This window comes from Schistocerca piceifrons, chromosome 8 (genome assembly GCF_021461385.2).
Source record: "Schistocerca piceifrons isolate TAMUIC-IGC-003096 chromosome 8, iqSchPice1.1, whole genome shotgun sequence".
NCBI lineage: Eukaryota > Metazoa > Arthropoda > Insecta > Orthoptera > Acrididae > Schistocerca > Schistocerca piceifrons.
Window position 1 is genome coordinate 248213210 of NC_060145.1, and position 15941 is coordinate 248229150.

The following is a 15941-nucleotide window of genomic DNA, read 5'->3' on the forward strand; positions in this document are numbered from 1 at the left end:
CCATACTCATTGTCTAGTATGATGGGATAATCTCTTCGTCTTTTCCATATATGTCTATAGTAGAAGTATTCTTCTGTTATCGTCCTCTTTTTTGCGAATTGTCGTAGAAGTGTTCAACTGTCCCACTTGCGTTCAGTAGAGAAACTTTCGATAACGAAGTTTTGGAGATTATGTTCAGTATATCTGCTTTCTAAGTCCTTCATGGAAGATAAAGATATATGTGAAAGGGAATGTAACAAATGTAAAAGCTTTTGATATTTACTTAAACAACATTTATTACAAAATAACTTTTTTTACATAGTTTTTTACTTTTGCATTAAAAATAAATAGTCTTTCAGAAGTAGAGAAGGCGGGCTACTTCCCGTCTTGTTTGTCGTTCACGATGCCATTGTCGTCATAAGTATTGCTGCGAAAACATTGTTTCATTATGACAGCGGAGGAAGCAAAGAAGGTAGTACTGAAAGATATTTACAAATAGGACTTTCGTCACGTAACGTTCTTATAGAAAATCGTAGAAGTAGTCCATTGTATAATTCTGCTGCCGTCGTCGAGTGGAATACCAGGAAAACCTCAGTGTTAAGTTTTCCAGCGTATTCCATAGTGAAGTGATATTTGTAAGCAAAGGAAATGCAGAAAAGGAGAAACAGCGAAGGTGTGAGTCGATCTGTCGAGTTGTCTTTATGTTCGGCTAAAGACAACATTTAAGTCGTCTGGTACATTTGAACATACGTCAGGGACGCGGCAACAGTAGAGATCCGCATTCCTTTCTCCAGCGTCACGTATGAAAGTGGTGAGGAGAGGTGAAGATAATGGTCAGCAAGGTGGGCAGTGGGCTGGGCCACTGGCCACTTCCAGCTGGTGAGCGCGCTGGCCGTCCAGTCCAGCTGGAGGCTTCCGCGCGCCTACTTTCCTGGAGTGGGGTACGAGTAGCCGCTGGACGGCGAGTAGCTGGGCAGCGCTCCAGGTCTGCCGCCAAACGCTCCAGCGCCGGCACCGGGGCGCCCAAAGGCTCCTGGAACAACACCACAGGGGCGTCAGTCGCACAGAGAAATAGCTAACGTACCACAGTACCGAGACCAATATAGGTTGTTCATGTTAATTTCAATGTTCGTGGCGTACTGCGCTATGCGCGAAACGACACAACATACAGATGGATCTATGTAAATAACTTTAATCCTTGAGACAGCTGATACCTCAAAAAAGCTCTGTTATTTCAGTGACTCTGTTACGAACTCACTTCCTCTATAAACATTTGTCAGAACTTTTTCTAAAATAAGTAGTACTACTGATCACTGTCTTCTCATAATTCCTCATGTCGGAAGCTCTAAAGATTTAATTATTCCGCAATAAATTCTGTTTAGTGCTTTCAGTGCTGAAAGGTGTTCGCAGTTATCTCGTAAGGTTAGGCAGGCTGTTATTACTGACGTGAAGTTTTAAACATTCCATTTCTGTATAGGAGGACTATTCGGTACATCACTTTACGTTGAAACACGAAAAGTCATTGGTAGCATAGAAGGAAGTGATTGCTTGTTCCCCATCCCTTCTCCAGTTGTTTATACTACTGATTTGGAAATATCACCGATATTATCTTCACTTTTCGGTACCCCAAGGAACTTCCCAGTGACGTATGCAAACAACGTCTTACCATTCATATTTCTCCATACACTCTACTTCAAATGTCACTCTTCAGGTTATCAAATTCTAAAACTGACTGTAGCACGTATGAAAGACTGATGTGAGGCTGTCTCGTGTGGAATTCAAAATGAAACGTCAGTTGTTAATGGATCATTCTAAATAACCGAAGTAGCATGCTAGCATTAGGACGATACTGCACAATATTCTAGATTAATTGGCAATACAGTAATGATGTGAAGTCAGTCGAGTTCACGTATGTGCCACCGAAGTAACATTAACTTGTGCGGCGGTAACTTTCTTTTCCATTAAGAGTACAGATGGAAAGTGTTACTTTAAAATCGAAATCTAAGTTTAGCTTAGCTTCTGGGGCATGGATTTTAGTATTGATCTTCGTGAATAACAAAGAAATGATAATATGTATCCAGATTCTGCCAACTTGCTGGACGCATATTGAGATAGGGACCTCATAAACTCACAATTCTAAAGCAGAGATGGGATTTTCACATGTAAAAATACTTTGGACCAGAAACCGGTAGTACTGGTGATAGCGAGTGGATAAAATCAGCAGAGCTTTCCTCTTATTTGTTGCAGGCACTAAAGTGTATTAACATTTTGGTGAATCTAAACAGTCCTATTATCAGCTGCTGGTGAGTCTTCCAGGTCGCATGAGCGTGGCGCATGAAACTTGTCTGTTCCTATCGTTTCATTCAGAGCTGCGCTGGAGATCTCCAGTGGTCAGTAGCACAGAAACCAGGAGCATCTATGCGATGTTCATCACACCTCTGGACGAAACGTTAGGAAAGGAAAAATGTTAACATGACCTAGAAGAATCACAAGCAGCTAAGACATCTGGTTGCGAAAGCGTTCACTGCGTGACTACCGGTATTGTTACTTAGACGCCAAATCAAGAACTGAACGTTTAAACACTTACCAGGTGCCCTGCCACCAAACGCACCACCAGCTCCAGGTGCACCACCGAAAGCTCCAGGAGCGCCACCGAAGGCACCACCAACTCCAGCTCCAGGGCGACCTCCAAAGGCACCACCGACACCAGCTCCAGGAGCGCCACCAAAGGCACCACCTGCTCCAGGAGCACCAGCGTATGCACCTGCTCCAGGAGCACCTGCGTATGCACCTGCTCCAGGAGCACCAGCGTATGCACCACCTGCAATTCCTCCACCACGGGCAGCAGCGGCCTCCTCAGCAGCGTTTTGCTCCAGGGAACGCAGGATCTCCTCAGGGATTGGGGGTGGAGTGGGCAGATGGGCACCCTGTGGCTGGAAGCCGTTCTCGTCGGCGGTGTAGGTGACGGTGTACTGCGCGCCGTCGTCTCCAGTGTACGTATAGCGGCCCTGCACAGTCTCGGCCTCAGCGTCTGGAATGCCGGCATTCTTCAGGTAGCCCTGCTCGTCCTGGGCGATGCCGTTGGCGGTCTCATAGCTGTAGTCACCAAAACAAGAAATTGGGTTTATGGTGTCAAAGATATTACGTAAATAACTACGTTAAGAATGGTATATCTAAATATCAAAGACCAAAACGAAATTACGCAATGACGTCTTATGAAACGATCAACTTCGAATTAAAACTTTTGTAGCTGACATTGTGTTACAGCAGGTAGCATCATTCAGCTTCTTCTGTTATCAAGGTGGATATCCTACTAATGAAGTTCTTGAAGCAAAGCTGGTCATATTATAAGACAATAGTGCCTTTTACCATAACCTTGAAGAATTACAAGCAGCTAAGACATTTGGTCATGAAAGCGTTCACTCTATGGGTGCCGGTATTGTTATTAAGAGGCAGAATCAAGAACTGAACATTTAAACACTTATCAGGTGCCCTGGCTTTCCAGAAAGAAACACACCAAGGCGCAACAGCCGTTTATATCACAGTTAAAACTTGATTCCAAAAACATAGGCCGTACGGGGTAGCTGCACGGTCTTAGGCTCCTTACCAGGGTTCAAGCGGCTTCCCTCTGTCAGAGGTTCGAGTCCTCCCTCGAGAATGTGTGTGTGTGTGTGTGTGTGTGTGTGTTGTCTTAGGCGTAACTTAGTTTAGGTTAGATTATGTAGTACGTAAGCCTAAGAGCTGATGACCTCAGCAGTTTGGTCCCATAGAAATGTAGCACAAATTTTCAAAAATTTCCAAAAACTTAAACAGCAGTAACTGGAATACGGAAACCAAAGTTCTAAGAAAAGCAAGAGGATTCACTATAAATTAGTGTGTAAGAAGTAATACAGAACTAGTGGTGGACACCATCTGTGAAACTGGTAAGAAGAACAAAAGCCTTTCAAAATTAGCTTCCTATAAACCACATCGGAGAAGAAGACTGAATTCCTGTTCTCTGAAGTGAAAAACTTGAGTTTTATTAAAGTAAAGATGAGTTAGGAGAAGAAGTATTTTAGTGTAAGACTGACAAATAAGAAGGCTGGTTCATTTTTATGTTGTGAATGTTCGAGCAAACGAACTGCTTCAGACCCACGAGGTGGGTTTCAGAAATTAATATTGCTTATGTTAACTGACATATGTTGGTGTCAGAGATTCTGGAGGCATACTAATGCAATAACGTTTCTTTTGTAACAAGTTAACGCTTCATATGCATCGAATAACATCGTCGCAGAAGTGACAAGCCAATATAGAAAAATGGTTCAAATGGCTCTGTGCACTATGGGACTCAACTGCTGTGGTCATCAGTCCCCTAGAACTTAGAACTACTTAAACCTAACTAACCTAAGGACATCACACACTTCCATGCCCGAGGCAGGATTCGAACCTGCGACCTTAGCAGCAGTGCGGCTCTGGACTGGAGCGCCTAGAACCGCACGGCCACCGCGGCCGGCCCAATATAGAAACCTCATGACTGTCTATCGGTGCAGAACATTCCTTGCTCTTTATCAAACATTAGCTTAACCTACTTTAAACCGTAGGATGTATGGAGATGTCTCTTCGAATGACTACATAATATCAATAAACACCACTACGTATTTCAAGTGTAATTTTCTCAAAACACAGTGAAAATTTAATACAAATTCCATTTATAATCTGCTTACTTTCATGAAATGTCTAGTATTTTATTATATCTTGAAGATCAAATGACAGTGCTTCACATGTGTCTTAATGAATAGAATTTATGAGTAAACGTGTAGTACAAGAATAGTTATACCATCAATGAAAGTGAGCAGCTCTGTCAAAGTGGCTATTCATGGCCCAAGAAAGAAAATGGTAACAGAAGTGAAACTAGAAACTGTGTGTTGGAAATAACCTAAGAAAATTCGTCATTCCAGCGAAAACCGAAATACTTGTAGTTAAAGACATTATTAAAGTGTCAAACATTGAAGTTGCCAGATGATCACTGTGCTCAGCTAAGCAATTTATGGAATAACGTAATTAGACAAAAAGTGCAATCATTTGAGTAGTCTGTTATACAACTTACCTGAAGGCGTAGGAACCATCACCATTGTTGACATTTTCGTATCTGAGAATGGGAATGACAGGTCCCCTGGCAACACCAGCTCCAGCACCACCGAGACCAGCGCCTCCAAGACCACCTCGGCCTGCACCGAGACCAGCGCCTCCTAGCCCGCCAAGACCTCCGAGACCAGCGCCTCGTCCTGCGCCTCCGAGACCACCCAGACCAGCGCCTCCTGCTCCAAGACCAGCGCCTCCAAGACCACCTCGTCCTGCACCTCCGAGACCTCCCAGACCAGCGCCTCCCGCTCCAAGACCAGCGCCTCCCAGACCGCCTCGTCCAGCACCTCCAAGACCACCGAGACCGGCACCTCCGAGACCAGCTCCACCTAATCCAGGGCCACCGAGACCGGCGCCTCCGAGTCCGCCTCGTCCGGCACCTCCGAGACCACCGAGGCCAGCACCTCCAGCACCAAGGCCAGCGCCTCCCAGACCGGCACCACCGAGCCCAGCTCCTCCCAGACTGTGACAAATGTATTGTTATAATGAACCAGTACACATTTATTACCATGATTAGGAATATGAAAGATAGCCTTAGTAATAATGAGTGATAGGTGTGCCCCATTCGAAATAGTATTCCTCGCTATCCCTTGATCTGTGACTAAGTTCACTGACTTAATTACTAAGATGGACACCAAATGAAAACTACAATAGAACTTGGATTTTTATGTTGGGAAGTACATTACGAGAGTGAGAGATAGAGCTTACTGAGAGACTGTTGGTAGTAGTGGATAGCTATCGAATCTTGAACCCATTCGAAATAGTATTCCTCGCTATCCCTTCATCTGTGAATCAGTTAACTGAATTAATTACTAAGATGGACACCAAATTAAAACTACAATACAAATTGGATTTTTGTATCGGGCAGTACATTGCTAGAGTTGAAGATAGGGTTTACTGAGAGACTGTTCATAGTAGTGGATAGCTATCGAATCTTGAACACTGATCTGTATTCTAAACAAATGTAATCAGCAGATAACACAGAGGCAGCAAAATTATTACGATAATTCTACTTAGTTGAGATATATCAAGAAACTAGTACTGTACTACATATGAAGTGCCCGGAATGATGGAAACATTTAGCACTTATCTAAACAGATTAATAGCCTCTCCTATGAAACAGATGTCTCGCAAAGTTCAGCAAAACAGTTCTAAGTGATAGAATCGTCACCACTATCAGGGTACAGTACAAGACACATTCTGATCGTGGTAATATCACCGATTTCGCATGAGCTGGCTATTCTGTTTCTTTTCTGTTCCGCTTTTACACATATCTGCAGCTTGATTTATCGAGGGTGTTAAGAGATTATGCAAGAAGTCTTAAACTACAATACGTACAACAGGATTTTAAGACTATTTCTTATTTCACTAGAACTCCATGGAGTATAATAAGCAGAGCAGGCCTTTCGACCAACTGTGAAAGAAGAGTACCAAAGAAAGGCCGAGATATTATGCTCGGTAGAATTTTACCCTGGAGTTTGTGTACTGTACAGCGAACTACAGGCATGATACGTTTATATTGAGCCCTGAGATAACGCTGTTACTACCTGAAAGTATTAGTAATCACGATACAATGTTAGGAGCTGTTGCTAAGAGACTAACCACAATTACCTTGTTTTGGCGTCATTCATTATTATAAGAGAAAAAAATCCACGTCTTACTGTATAACTTTTGATTGTACATCATCAGTGTTCTTTATATCCCAAAACCTAGATCTAGTAAAGGTATAATCTTAGGGAAACTTTATTTTGTTTAGTTATCAATGACTTTTCTTTGTCTAATTTTGACATATACCCATTTGTAATTGCATATCTACAAATAAAGATGCCGTGTTGTTGAGAACATTACTATTGTTCCACATATGAAGGGCTCTTAGAACAACTGAGGTGAAGCCGTGTGTACCGGCATCAGTATTTATCACTCTCATTTTACATGGCACGGCTTCACTCAGCCGGCTTTTCCTTTAGTCGTCTTAACTTGGGTGGGAACTCGCCGATTGCGAATCAATAGGCTCGTGGCCCTACCACTCCATAATGGAAACTCGGCGGCTGGTTACTTTACAAAAAAAATGTTCAAATGTCTCTGAGCACTATGGGACTCAACTGCTGAGGTCATTAGTCCCCTAGAACTTAGAACTAGTTAAACCTAACTAACCTAAGGACATCACAAACATCCATGCCCGAGGCAGGATTCGAACCTGCGACCGTAGCGGTCTTGCGGTTCCAGACTGCAGCGCCTTTAACCGCACGGCCACTTCGGCCGGCGGTTACTTTACACTTTACAGCGTAGCTCAAGGAGTCGTATCGTGTCTGGGCAGTCTGCGACTCTCCAAGGTATGGCTGGTTAACGCTAAGTGGCCACACCCGCCGAGAATGCGGATGTGTCATTAGGGGTGTTCACGTGGTTAATCTTCAGGAACTTCCGGCTACGTATAAGAAGTTTATTTGCCCTCTCTCCCTTGCGCACGATACCCAGATGAAGACCTAGGGGATCGGACCCACATCAGTAGCACACTAGTTGTCCTCATTTCGTTACTGTCTAGAGTGTAGGATGGCTGATTGTTCAGTGCCACAATACTAAGAAGTATCGGTGTAATTTTAACGGCCACATACAGTGTCGCTACTTTTCACTCCCACTTGAGCATTTCTTAAAAGATAGCTGCTTTCTCAAAGCGAGATAAGTGTCCAAATGAGTGTCAGTGAACGTATTTGAAGGCTGTAGTATTGGGAGCATCATGTCTAGGTACTCACCCGCCGGCTCCGGGCCTTCTAGCTCCGAAAACTCCTCCTGCTCCAGGTCCACCGAAGGGCGCTGCAATGGCTCCAGGGGCTCCACCAGCCAGCGGTGCACCAGCAGGGGGCAGGTACGAGTTGTCCAGGCGACCGGCCGCAGCCACGCCCACCAGGGCTGCCAACAGCAACTGCCAAACACGACCATCTTAATACCAATTCACTAGTGACTATCGGAATGAGTACACTGTTTTCCCAAGGTGAGCAGCAGAAGTTCTGGATGAACAATCTGATACACGATACAGTGAGTGAAAAATTCGGTATAGTGTTAAACATGGTTGAACTTACGAGGAAGCCGTCTGACGGTAGGACGTTCTACGTCAGTTGGACACAGTGAAGTGAGAGCATTGTGTTCATTGTGGAAAGAAACTCCGAGGCGGTAGGAGAAGTATGATAACCAGTCGAACCGAAGACGTTAAACATGTAAGTGGAAAATCGTTTGGGATCAAAAGACTGGACGAAATGGAGCTGTATATCTGCAATCTGCAAATTTTCAATGAAGTCTTAAGAAGACGGCATTTCGTCGCCACAGAAGGATACAATAACAAGGCGTCCGTCCCGACTGTTAGAAAATAGGGACAAGAGGAACAGAAAGACTGTAAAAGGGTGAAAGTGACCGCACGATACTGTCTCAACCGTCTAATCACATTTGTATCAATACAAATCCACTTTCGAAAAACTTTTTGATGTGCTGTGAAGCAATTTTGAACTGTGTATCTAGTAAAATATCAAAAACGAGATGGTGACTTGCATGTAGATTGAAGGTAAGCACCAGCAGAAAGTGTGAAATTATTGTATATGTGATGTGCACCTACGAATGAGCGTAAAGTCTCGCTGTTCATAAAACACACGAAGTTCCAAAATGCATTTCAGTTGAAAAGCATACCATACATTTCGATGCATTAAAGTTATAAACAAAGAATCGGGTAATGGCAGTATACAAGTCATGTTAATTAATAAGTGTTGTGGTGAATTACCGGGCGTACGGTTTTCCTCATTCTTCTTGTACAGCTGTTACTAATTTAAAATAGCTTAGAACTTTAGACGTGTGAATTCGTTCGGTTTAAGACTTCATTTGCAGAACGTGGTAGTTCTTGTGATCTGCGAGAAACTCTACCAAATGTTCCATCTTTGAAACAGCCGGCCACGGTGGTCGTGCGGTGTGTGATGTCCTTAGGTTAGTTAGATTTAAGTAGTTCTAAGTTCTAAGGGACTGATGACCTAAGATGTTAAGTCCCATAGTGCTCAGAGCCATTTTTTCTTTGAAACAAAAATTGCCTGGTTTGCTAGCAAAACGATATGAAGGAGAAAAAGGCCAGTAGAGAAGCATCCAAACAAGCTGGCTACAAGTAGTCGTTATTACGAAGCTTAGAGCTGCTGTAATACTCTTAAAACTAACAGAAATCGGAAAATTATGTTTCTATTTTAACCCGTTAAATTTTAAAGTATTATCACACTCTGACACTTCTAATAAAGTTCTCGTGAATGGTTGCCTACCTCAAAGTGTATCTTGTCTACGATTCTGCAAAATTGCTCTTTCTCTGTTGTATGTATCTAATTGTCATGGAATTTCAGCCGTATTTACCAACTTCATCTGCTACGCATAATTAAACAGTAAGGATAAGGTATCATTACAATTGTAGACATTGTCCAATTAGAATATTTTCCAAAATCAAACATAATTTTTAAATCTGTACATTCTACCTTCATAGACCATGAAACACATATTCCTCTGTTCAGTGTTTTAAATGTAGCCACTTGCTGCCGGTGAAATCTATCTTATACAATATAGAACTACCTCTTGTTGCAGGCAGAGTTGCATAGAAATACGTCTTACAGATATGTCTTGGAGAACTTTCAACAACGAGCGAGAACTGTGTCAGTCGATTATTTTACTGGGTCAAAAGAGCGAGAAGCGACAGCACAATACTCAATTTGCAAGGAGCGCCACTAACGGCGATCCATCACGTGGGCGTTAAAGCGCCTCACACTGCACGAAGTCACGCCCTCTCTCTACGCCTACGTAGCAGAGACTACCCACGCCCACAATGTAAACCGCAATTCTGAGAGACGTTCACTTCTTCTACAAAGAACAAACGCCTCCCGGTTCCGGAACTCCGCATTCCCGTAACGTCCTCCACTTAGTCGACCACCCATAGATGAGCCGCCAGCTGGATGCTCGCGCATCTCGAGTGGAAGACACGTCCGAGAGAGGCGAACTGGGCACGACCCCTGGAGCAAAGCCGACCTGGCCGTGTCTCACTTTCTAACGCCCGCGCCGCGCCGCGCCGCGGTATTACGGCAGCAAAAAGAGACCGCAGACTACCCTCCGCGATTACGCGAGGAGCGGACGAGTCTGACGACCGCACGGCGGTCAGACTGTCTGGTCCCGTGCAACACAGCTGACTAGGTCGACGCAGGAACGACGTAATTCTGCGGGCGGCCTAATGTGCTCACTAGTCTACGTCGAGACTGGTAGCACAATGGCTAAGGCACTGACCGCGAACATCCGCAGCGTGGAGTTCAGATGCCCACCTGGATATCGTGGATTAGGATTCACGAGTTTAGCGGTTATATTTCACCATCTTATTCAGCTGAGCAGGTATTCTACTTCAATTAAAGCTTTTCGGCAGGGAAATTGTTATCGGTAATAAAAGGTATTCACAGACGTTTCGGCCGTATCTTCGGGAGACGTCTTCGGGGATAAACTGGGAACCCTCGTACATGGCGACGAAACATTAGTGAATACTTTTATACATCGACAACGGCCTCTCAGCCCCGAAATAAAAACTAGTAGTTTATTGTATGTGCAACTAGTGCTCCATGTTCTAATAAGTTCATCTGGACGATGCATTAAACCTTTAACATCACATGAGAGGTGCCTTTCATCCCAGCTCAGTTGGCAGCATGAATGGTGCTATTTTGAGGCCCCGAGTTCCGTTCCAGAACAGCCAGGAATTTTTCTTGGCGGGAAGGCTCCGTACTGTATCTAAATGATGCCATTGGCTGAGGATGACACGCCGGTTTGTCGCTCAACATTGGCCCATCGGGCCAGAACGCGAATCTTTGCTTGCTTTGCTTTGGTGTGAGACGAACGAAAAGCGCATTTGCTCACTCTGGACCGTCTGAACAGATGTCTGATTTTGTTTATCTCGTGTTACGTGTTTAAAATATTTATAACAGACAAAATTTGTCCTTTGAGAATATCTCCTCCCTTTTTACAGTGCAATACACCTTTAAGTAGTTGTTGATAATAGCACCAAGAAGCGACTTATATATCGATCTCATATGTTTGTGAGAACAGTTCCTTTAAGTATAAATTTGAACGTTCGGCGTTGCACGATGAGGAAAACACCTAAAATCGGTTTATTTGCTCTGTTCGAGTGTGGAACGTGATGTGTATGACTGGATATTCTGGAAGGAAGGCTGTAAGGACAATGAGAACAATAAAGACGAATAACACGTTCCAGTTTGGGAAGGACGGGGAGGAAAGAAGAGCGATTTTTTTAGAACTATCGCGAGATGTGTCTAAAGCGAGTTTAGGGAAAACATTGAAATTCTAAAAATGCCGCCGATACCCACTGTGTTACCTCACTGGTTTGTTATATGCTGGTCATTTAAATTGGAACGAGCACAGAAGACGCAAGACCGAGATTCGTTAGAAGCATCACACAGAAACGTAGATCACCCGAGGAAAGTAACTATCAAAATCATAGTTCCACCGACCTTTGTGTATTGCTCCGTCTTTGACATTTACTACATAGGATTAATAACCTAGATACAGTCACTCATATAAGAACAGCGTGTTTTCTCATGAGTCCTTCTCGTAAGTGCAGGAGCGTCATGTCGATGATTATAGCCAAGCGGGAGACGCTACAAGAGATGTGATGTGCAATGCGAGAGGCTTACTGTTGCATATTCTCAGGCATACGTTCGGAGAAGAGGTAAACAGCATACCACATTCTGCTGTGTATCTCTTTCCACGCACAATACGCGATTGGAACAGTAGAGCTGGGGCACTAGTGGTAGTATTCCTAGTACCATTAGGTGCCATAACGTGCCTTAGACTAAGTAGATACAAACCTTCTATAGACATGGAGCTCTAGCTGATCACAGGCAAAGTACCAGCTTATACTCGAAATGTACTACAGCATAGAATTACGGTACTTGTTCACTCTTTCGTTCGCATTGCAATTCGGACTCCGTGTAATTGACGCCGACTGAATCTCGAGAGATCTGAGTACAACTTTCTGTAGATTCACCAAAAATGTTAAGCAATAGTTGTAAAGTGGGATAGTTGCTGTAAAGTCTAAGTAACTCGCATTTTTTTGATGACCTCATCATGTTTCATGGCCGGCCGGTGTGGCCGAGCGGTTCTAGGCGCTTCAGTCTGGAACTGCGTGAACGCTACGGTCGCAGGTTCGAATCCTGCCTCGGGCATGGATGTGTGTGATGTCCTTACGTTACTTAGGTTTAAGTAGTTCTAAGTTCTAGGGGACTTATAACCTCAGATGCTGAGTCCTATGGTGCTCAGAGCCATCTGAACCATTTGAACCATGTTTCATGAGACACTTGACTAAAGCTTTTACACTGTCCGAAAGAGTCTTCAGGTGTGGTACTGCTGGAAAAGTTACCAGCTTGCAATAGCATGTACCGTTGGAAGAAGATTCCGGGCTCAACTGGTTACGATCACCACCGAAGCTTGTAGAAAGTGGCCAAGTTACTCTAGAGTAGTCTACGGAAGCCACATCATCAAATAACACAAACAGCAATACTAACGTGTAGGCCGTCGAAGTCGAATACTGGAAACTAGACGATTGCCTTTATTTTAACGCAGGTAAAGTTCTGTACTGTATGACCTGAAATTTGAACAACCCAGTACCGTCCAGCTCAACCTCAGTAGCGACTAGTGATCGATTACTAGACATCTCTACGATGTTTGAGCAGTGTACTCACCAGCTTCATGATGTCGGTGATAAGTGCCGCTGGCTGGATGATCGCTGTGTGAATGATGATGGCAGTGCCGAGAGTGGATTGGCGTGATCTGTTGCTGGCGAGTGGTGCGGCTGCTCTATTTATACGGAGCGGCGCAACGCACCCTCTGCCGCGCCTCCACGCCCCTCCAACGCTTCCGTGCATCCTTGCGGCAACGGGTCTCCGCGGGCAAGGGGGCCGCTTGCGAAATGCGATCATCACCGGCCGTACAAGCGGTCTGCACGTTACCGCCGGAGCAGGCGGCAGTGGTGGTGGAGGAGGAGGGGCTGGCGGATCGCCGTCAACATCCAGATTACGGGCAGGTGGCCGTGGGCGAGTCTTCCACGGCGGAGGCCGCACAGTGGCGAAGGAAACTCCCGGTTACGTGCTGTACGGCGACTATGTTGCTTCACGGCGGTCGGAGTGCACCGTCTGAGCAGCTACATTTCGGTGGAGAACAGCCTTTTCACGGTTTCGCTTTTTAGAGGAACATACACAACGATGAAGATACGTGAATCGATAAAACTCTGGAGACGTCCTGTCAGTCTTCGATAGCAGAGTTAGCAGCAGCTATCTGGGCTCGAGTTTCGGTCTGGCACAAACATGTAAATCGTCCAGAATGTTCACTGCCGTGTATACGTTGGTGTCTTGAAGTTTTAATTAGCAAGGCGAAAAGGTTCTTTTTTTCCTCTTCTCCTTCTTCTTCTGTACGTTCCGTATTAGACCAGCTGCGGCCAGTTACGGTTCTCATATTTTCTCGATCTCTGAATGTCTATTTACACTTTTGCTTTGATGTTTTCCGTCTCATATGGTTGTCTCTCTCCATGTATTCATTGTAAATGTCCATTTCATTAATTTAAGTTTCATCCAATTTTTGTTTCAGACTCCAAAGTTTCAACTCCTTTCGAATATCTTTACTTCGTATTTTAGTTATTCTGTCACATCCCCTCACCACTCTCAGAAATCTCATTTCCGATCCTGCTGCTTTTTTTCCCTTGTATTTTATTCAATATTCACGATTCACTTCTATATAATAGGGTTGGCAATGTGTCTTTTATATTAGTTCCTTCGTGTTCCTTTCAGTTTTTTATGTTCTGATGCTCTACTGATTGTGTAACAAGAGCTTCCAAATTTATTCCATTTAATCTGCATTTTTCTTCGCGTTCGCACAATCTCTTACACACAAGTTAGATAAAATGTAAGCGGCGATCAAAAAGTGTCCGTTTGAAGCGCTTCTGCATATCTACTAAGGACACTGAATACACTACGCTGCCGGCCGCGGTGGCCGTGCGGTTCTAGGCGTTCCAGTCCGGAGCCGCGCTGTTGCTACGGTCGTAAGTTCGAATCCTGCCTCGGGCATGGGTGTATGTGATGTCCTTAGGTTAGTTAGGTTTTAGTAGTTCTAAGTTCTAGAGGACTGATGACCACAGCAGTAGAGTCCCATAGTGCTCAGAGACATTTTACACTACGCTTGTCTGTCCTCTTTTAGAATGCTGCTGCGCGGTGTGGCATCCTTACCAGACAGGATTGACGGAGTACATCGAGAAAGTTCAAAGAAGGGCAGCACTTTTGTATGTATGTATGTATGTGTGTGTGTGTGTGTGTGTGTGTGTGTGTGTGTGTGAATTCCTAAGGGACCTAACTGCTGAGGTCATCGGTCCCTATACTTACACACTACTTAAACTAACTTATGCTAAGAACAAGACACACACCCATGCCCGAGGGAGGACGCGAACCTCCGGCGGGAGCGGCCGCGCAATCCGTGACATGGCGCCTCAAGCCACGCGGCCACTGCTGGAGGCACTTTTTTATGATTGCTAAACAGGGGAGAGAGTGTCACTGAAATGATACAGGATTTGGTGTGGACACTATTCGTTGCTGCGAAACCTTCTCGCGAAATTTCAGCCACCAACTTTCTCCTCGGAATGCGAAAATATTTTGTTGACGCCGACCTACATAAGATGAAACGTTTATCATAATAAAATAAGGGAGATCGGAGCTCACACTGAAAGATATAGGCATTTTTTTTTTAGTGCGGTTTACGAGATTTGAATAATAGGGAATTATTGTGAAGGTGGTTCGATGAACCTCTACCCCTTAAATGTGGTTTGCAGAGTATCCATGTAGATGCAGCGTATATGTAACGTAGCGTGACTCCTATATGGGCATATAAGCAATGACGTTTTAGCAAGTGATTAGTGTGGCATTTGTGACTTTCCAACGTGTGTGCGCTAAATGCGGTAACCAAACCTATGGCGACATTTTTACCAAACGCGTCCAAATAGAACCAAAGTGCTGTTACTCTTTTCTTAGCTGCCGAAGTGGAACCACCGGTAGATGATCGTCAGAGAATGAAAAATGCGTAGGGAGCAGCATGTCTGGGAAAACCACCGTAGTGGAATTGTACGCCAAGTTCCAAAGGGGTGCTGCTGCTGCAGCTTCGCCAGCCGGTGTGGCCGAGCGGTTCTAGGCGCTTCAGTCTGGAACCGCGGGACCGCTACGGTCGCAGGTTCGAATCCTGCCTCGGGCGTGGATGTGTGTGATGTCCTTAGGTTAGTTAGGTTTAAGTAGTTCTAGGTTCTAGGGGACTGATGACCTCAGATGTTAAGTCCCATAGTGCTCAGAGACATTTGAACCACTTTTTTGCTGCAGCTTCCTGATAACGCACGGCCCCATAACGCAAATATTGTAACGCAGAAGTAACGATAAGTCAAGCGGCAGACACACGGACACCCGCCCTACAGTCCCGATCTCTCCCCATGCGATTATTGATGGTTCGACGCTTCCTGTCGGAGACGAAGTGCAGAGGGCACTTTCGGACTTCTTCAAGTAGCAGGACACGACTTTGATTTTACCTGATAGTCGAACCGATTCTGTATTTCCAATGGAAACTTTTTGATCACGTATAGTATTTTATCTAGTCAATTGGCTTTTCATTATCTGCTATCCTAGTTCTCACTGAATAGTTTTCCACAAAATACCACTGACTTAGATTCACAAGAAGATATTCGCATATTATACCCTGTGCATATTTTATTCAGTTTGCGAATTCCGTTTTGTAAATTACTTCCTGCTGAA

General features: G+C 44.5%; 1 protein-coding gene across 1 annotated transcript; it reads right to left on the reverse strand.

Annotated features, from left to right (window-relative positions):
• Window positions 1–257: 257 nt before the first annotated feature.
• Window positions 258–12944, reverse strand: LOC124712026 (pupal cuticle protein 36-like). Its single transcript, XM_047242318.1, has 5 exons — window positions 12846–12944; window positions 7851–8020; window positions 5066–5563; window positions 2567–3075; window positions 258–1012 (listed from the first exon to the last, which is right to left on the reverse strand). The coding sequence occupies exons 1-5, from the start codon at window positions 12852–12854 to the stop codon at window positions 903–905; spliced, it is 1296 nt and encodes a 431-aa protein (XP_047098274.1). The 5' UTR covers window positions 12855–12944; the 3' UTR covers window positions 258–902.
• Window positions 12945–15941: the final 2997 nt, after the last annotated feature.

What these genes read in the sequence shown, in the direction of transcription:
- LOC124712026 (XM_047242318.1), bottom strand. An exon ending in AGAAGGCCCGGAGCCGGCGG is followed by an intron (nt 5,564 to 7,850) that starts GTGAGTACCTAG and finishes CATTTGTCACAG; the next exon opens with TCTGGGAGGAGCTGGGCTCG. An exon ending in GTTTGGTGGCAGGGCACCTG is followed by an intron (nt 1,013 to 2,566) that starts GTAAGTGTTTAA and finishes GTGTTGTTCCAG; the next exon opens with GAGCCTTTGGGCGCCCCGGT.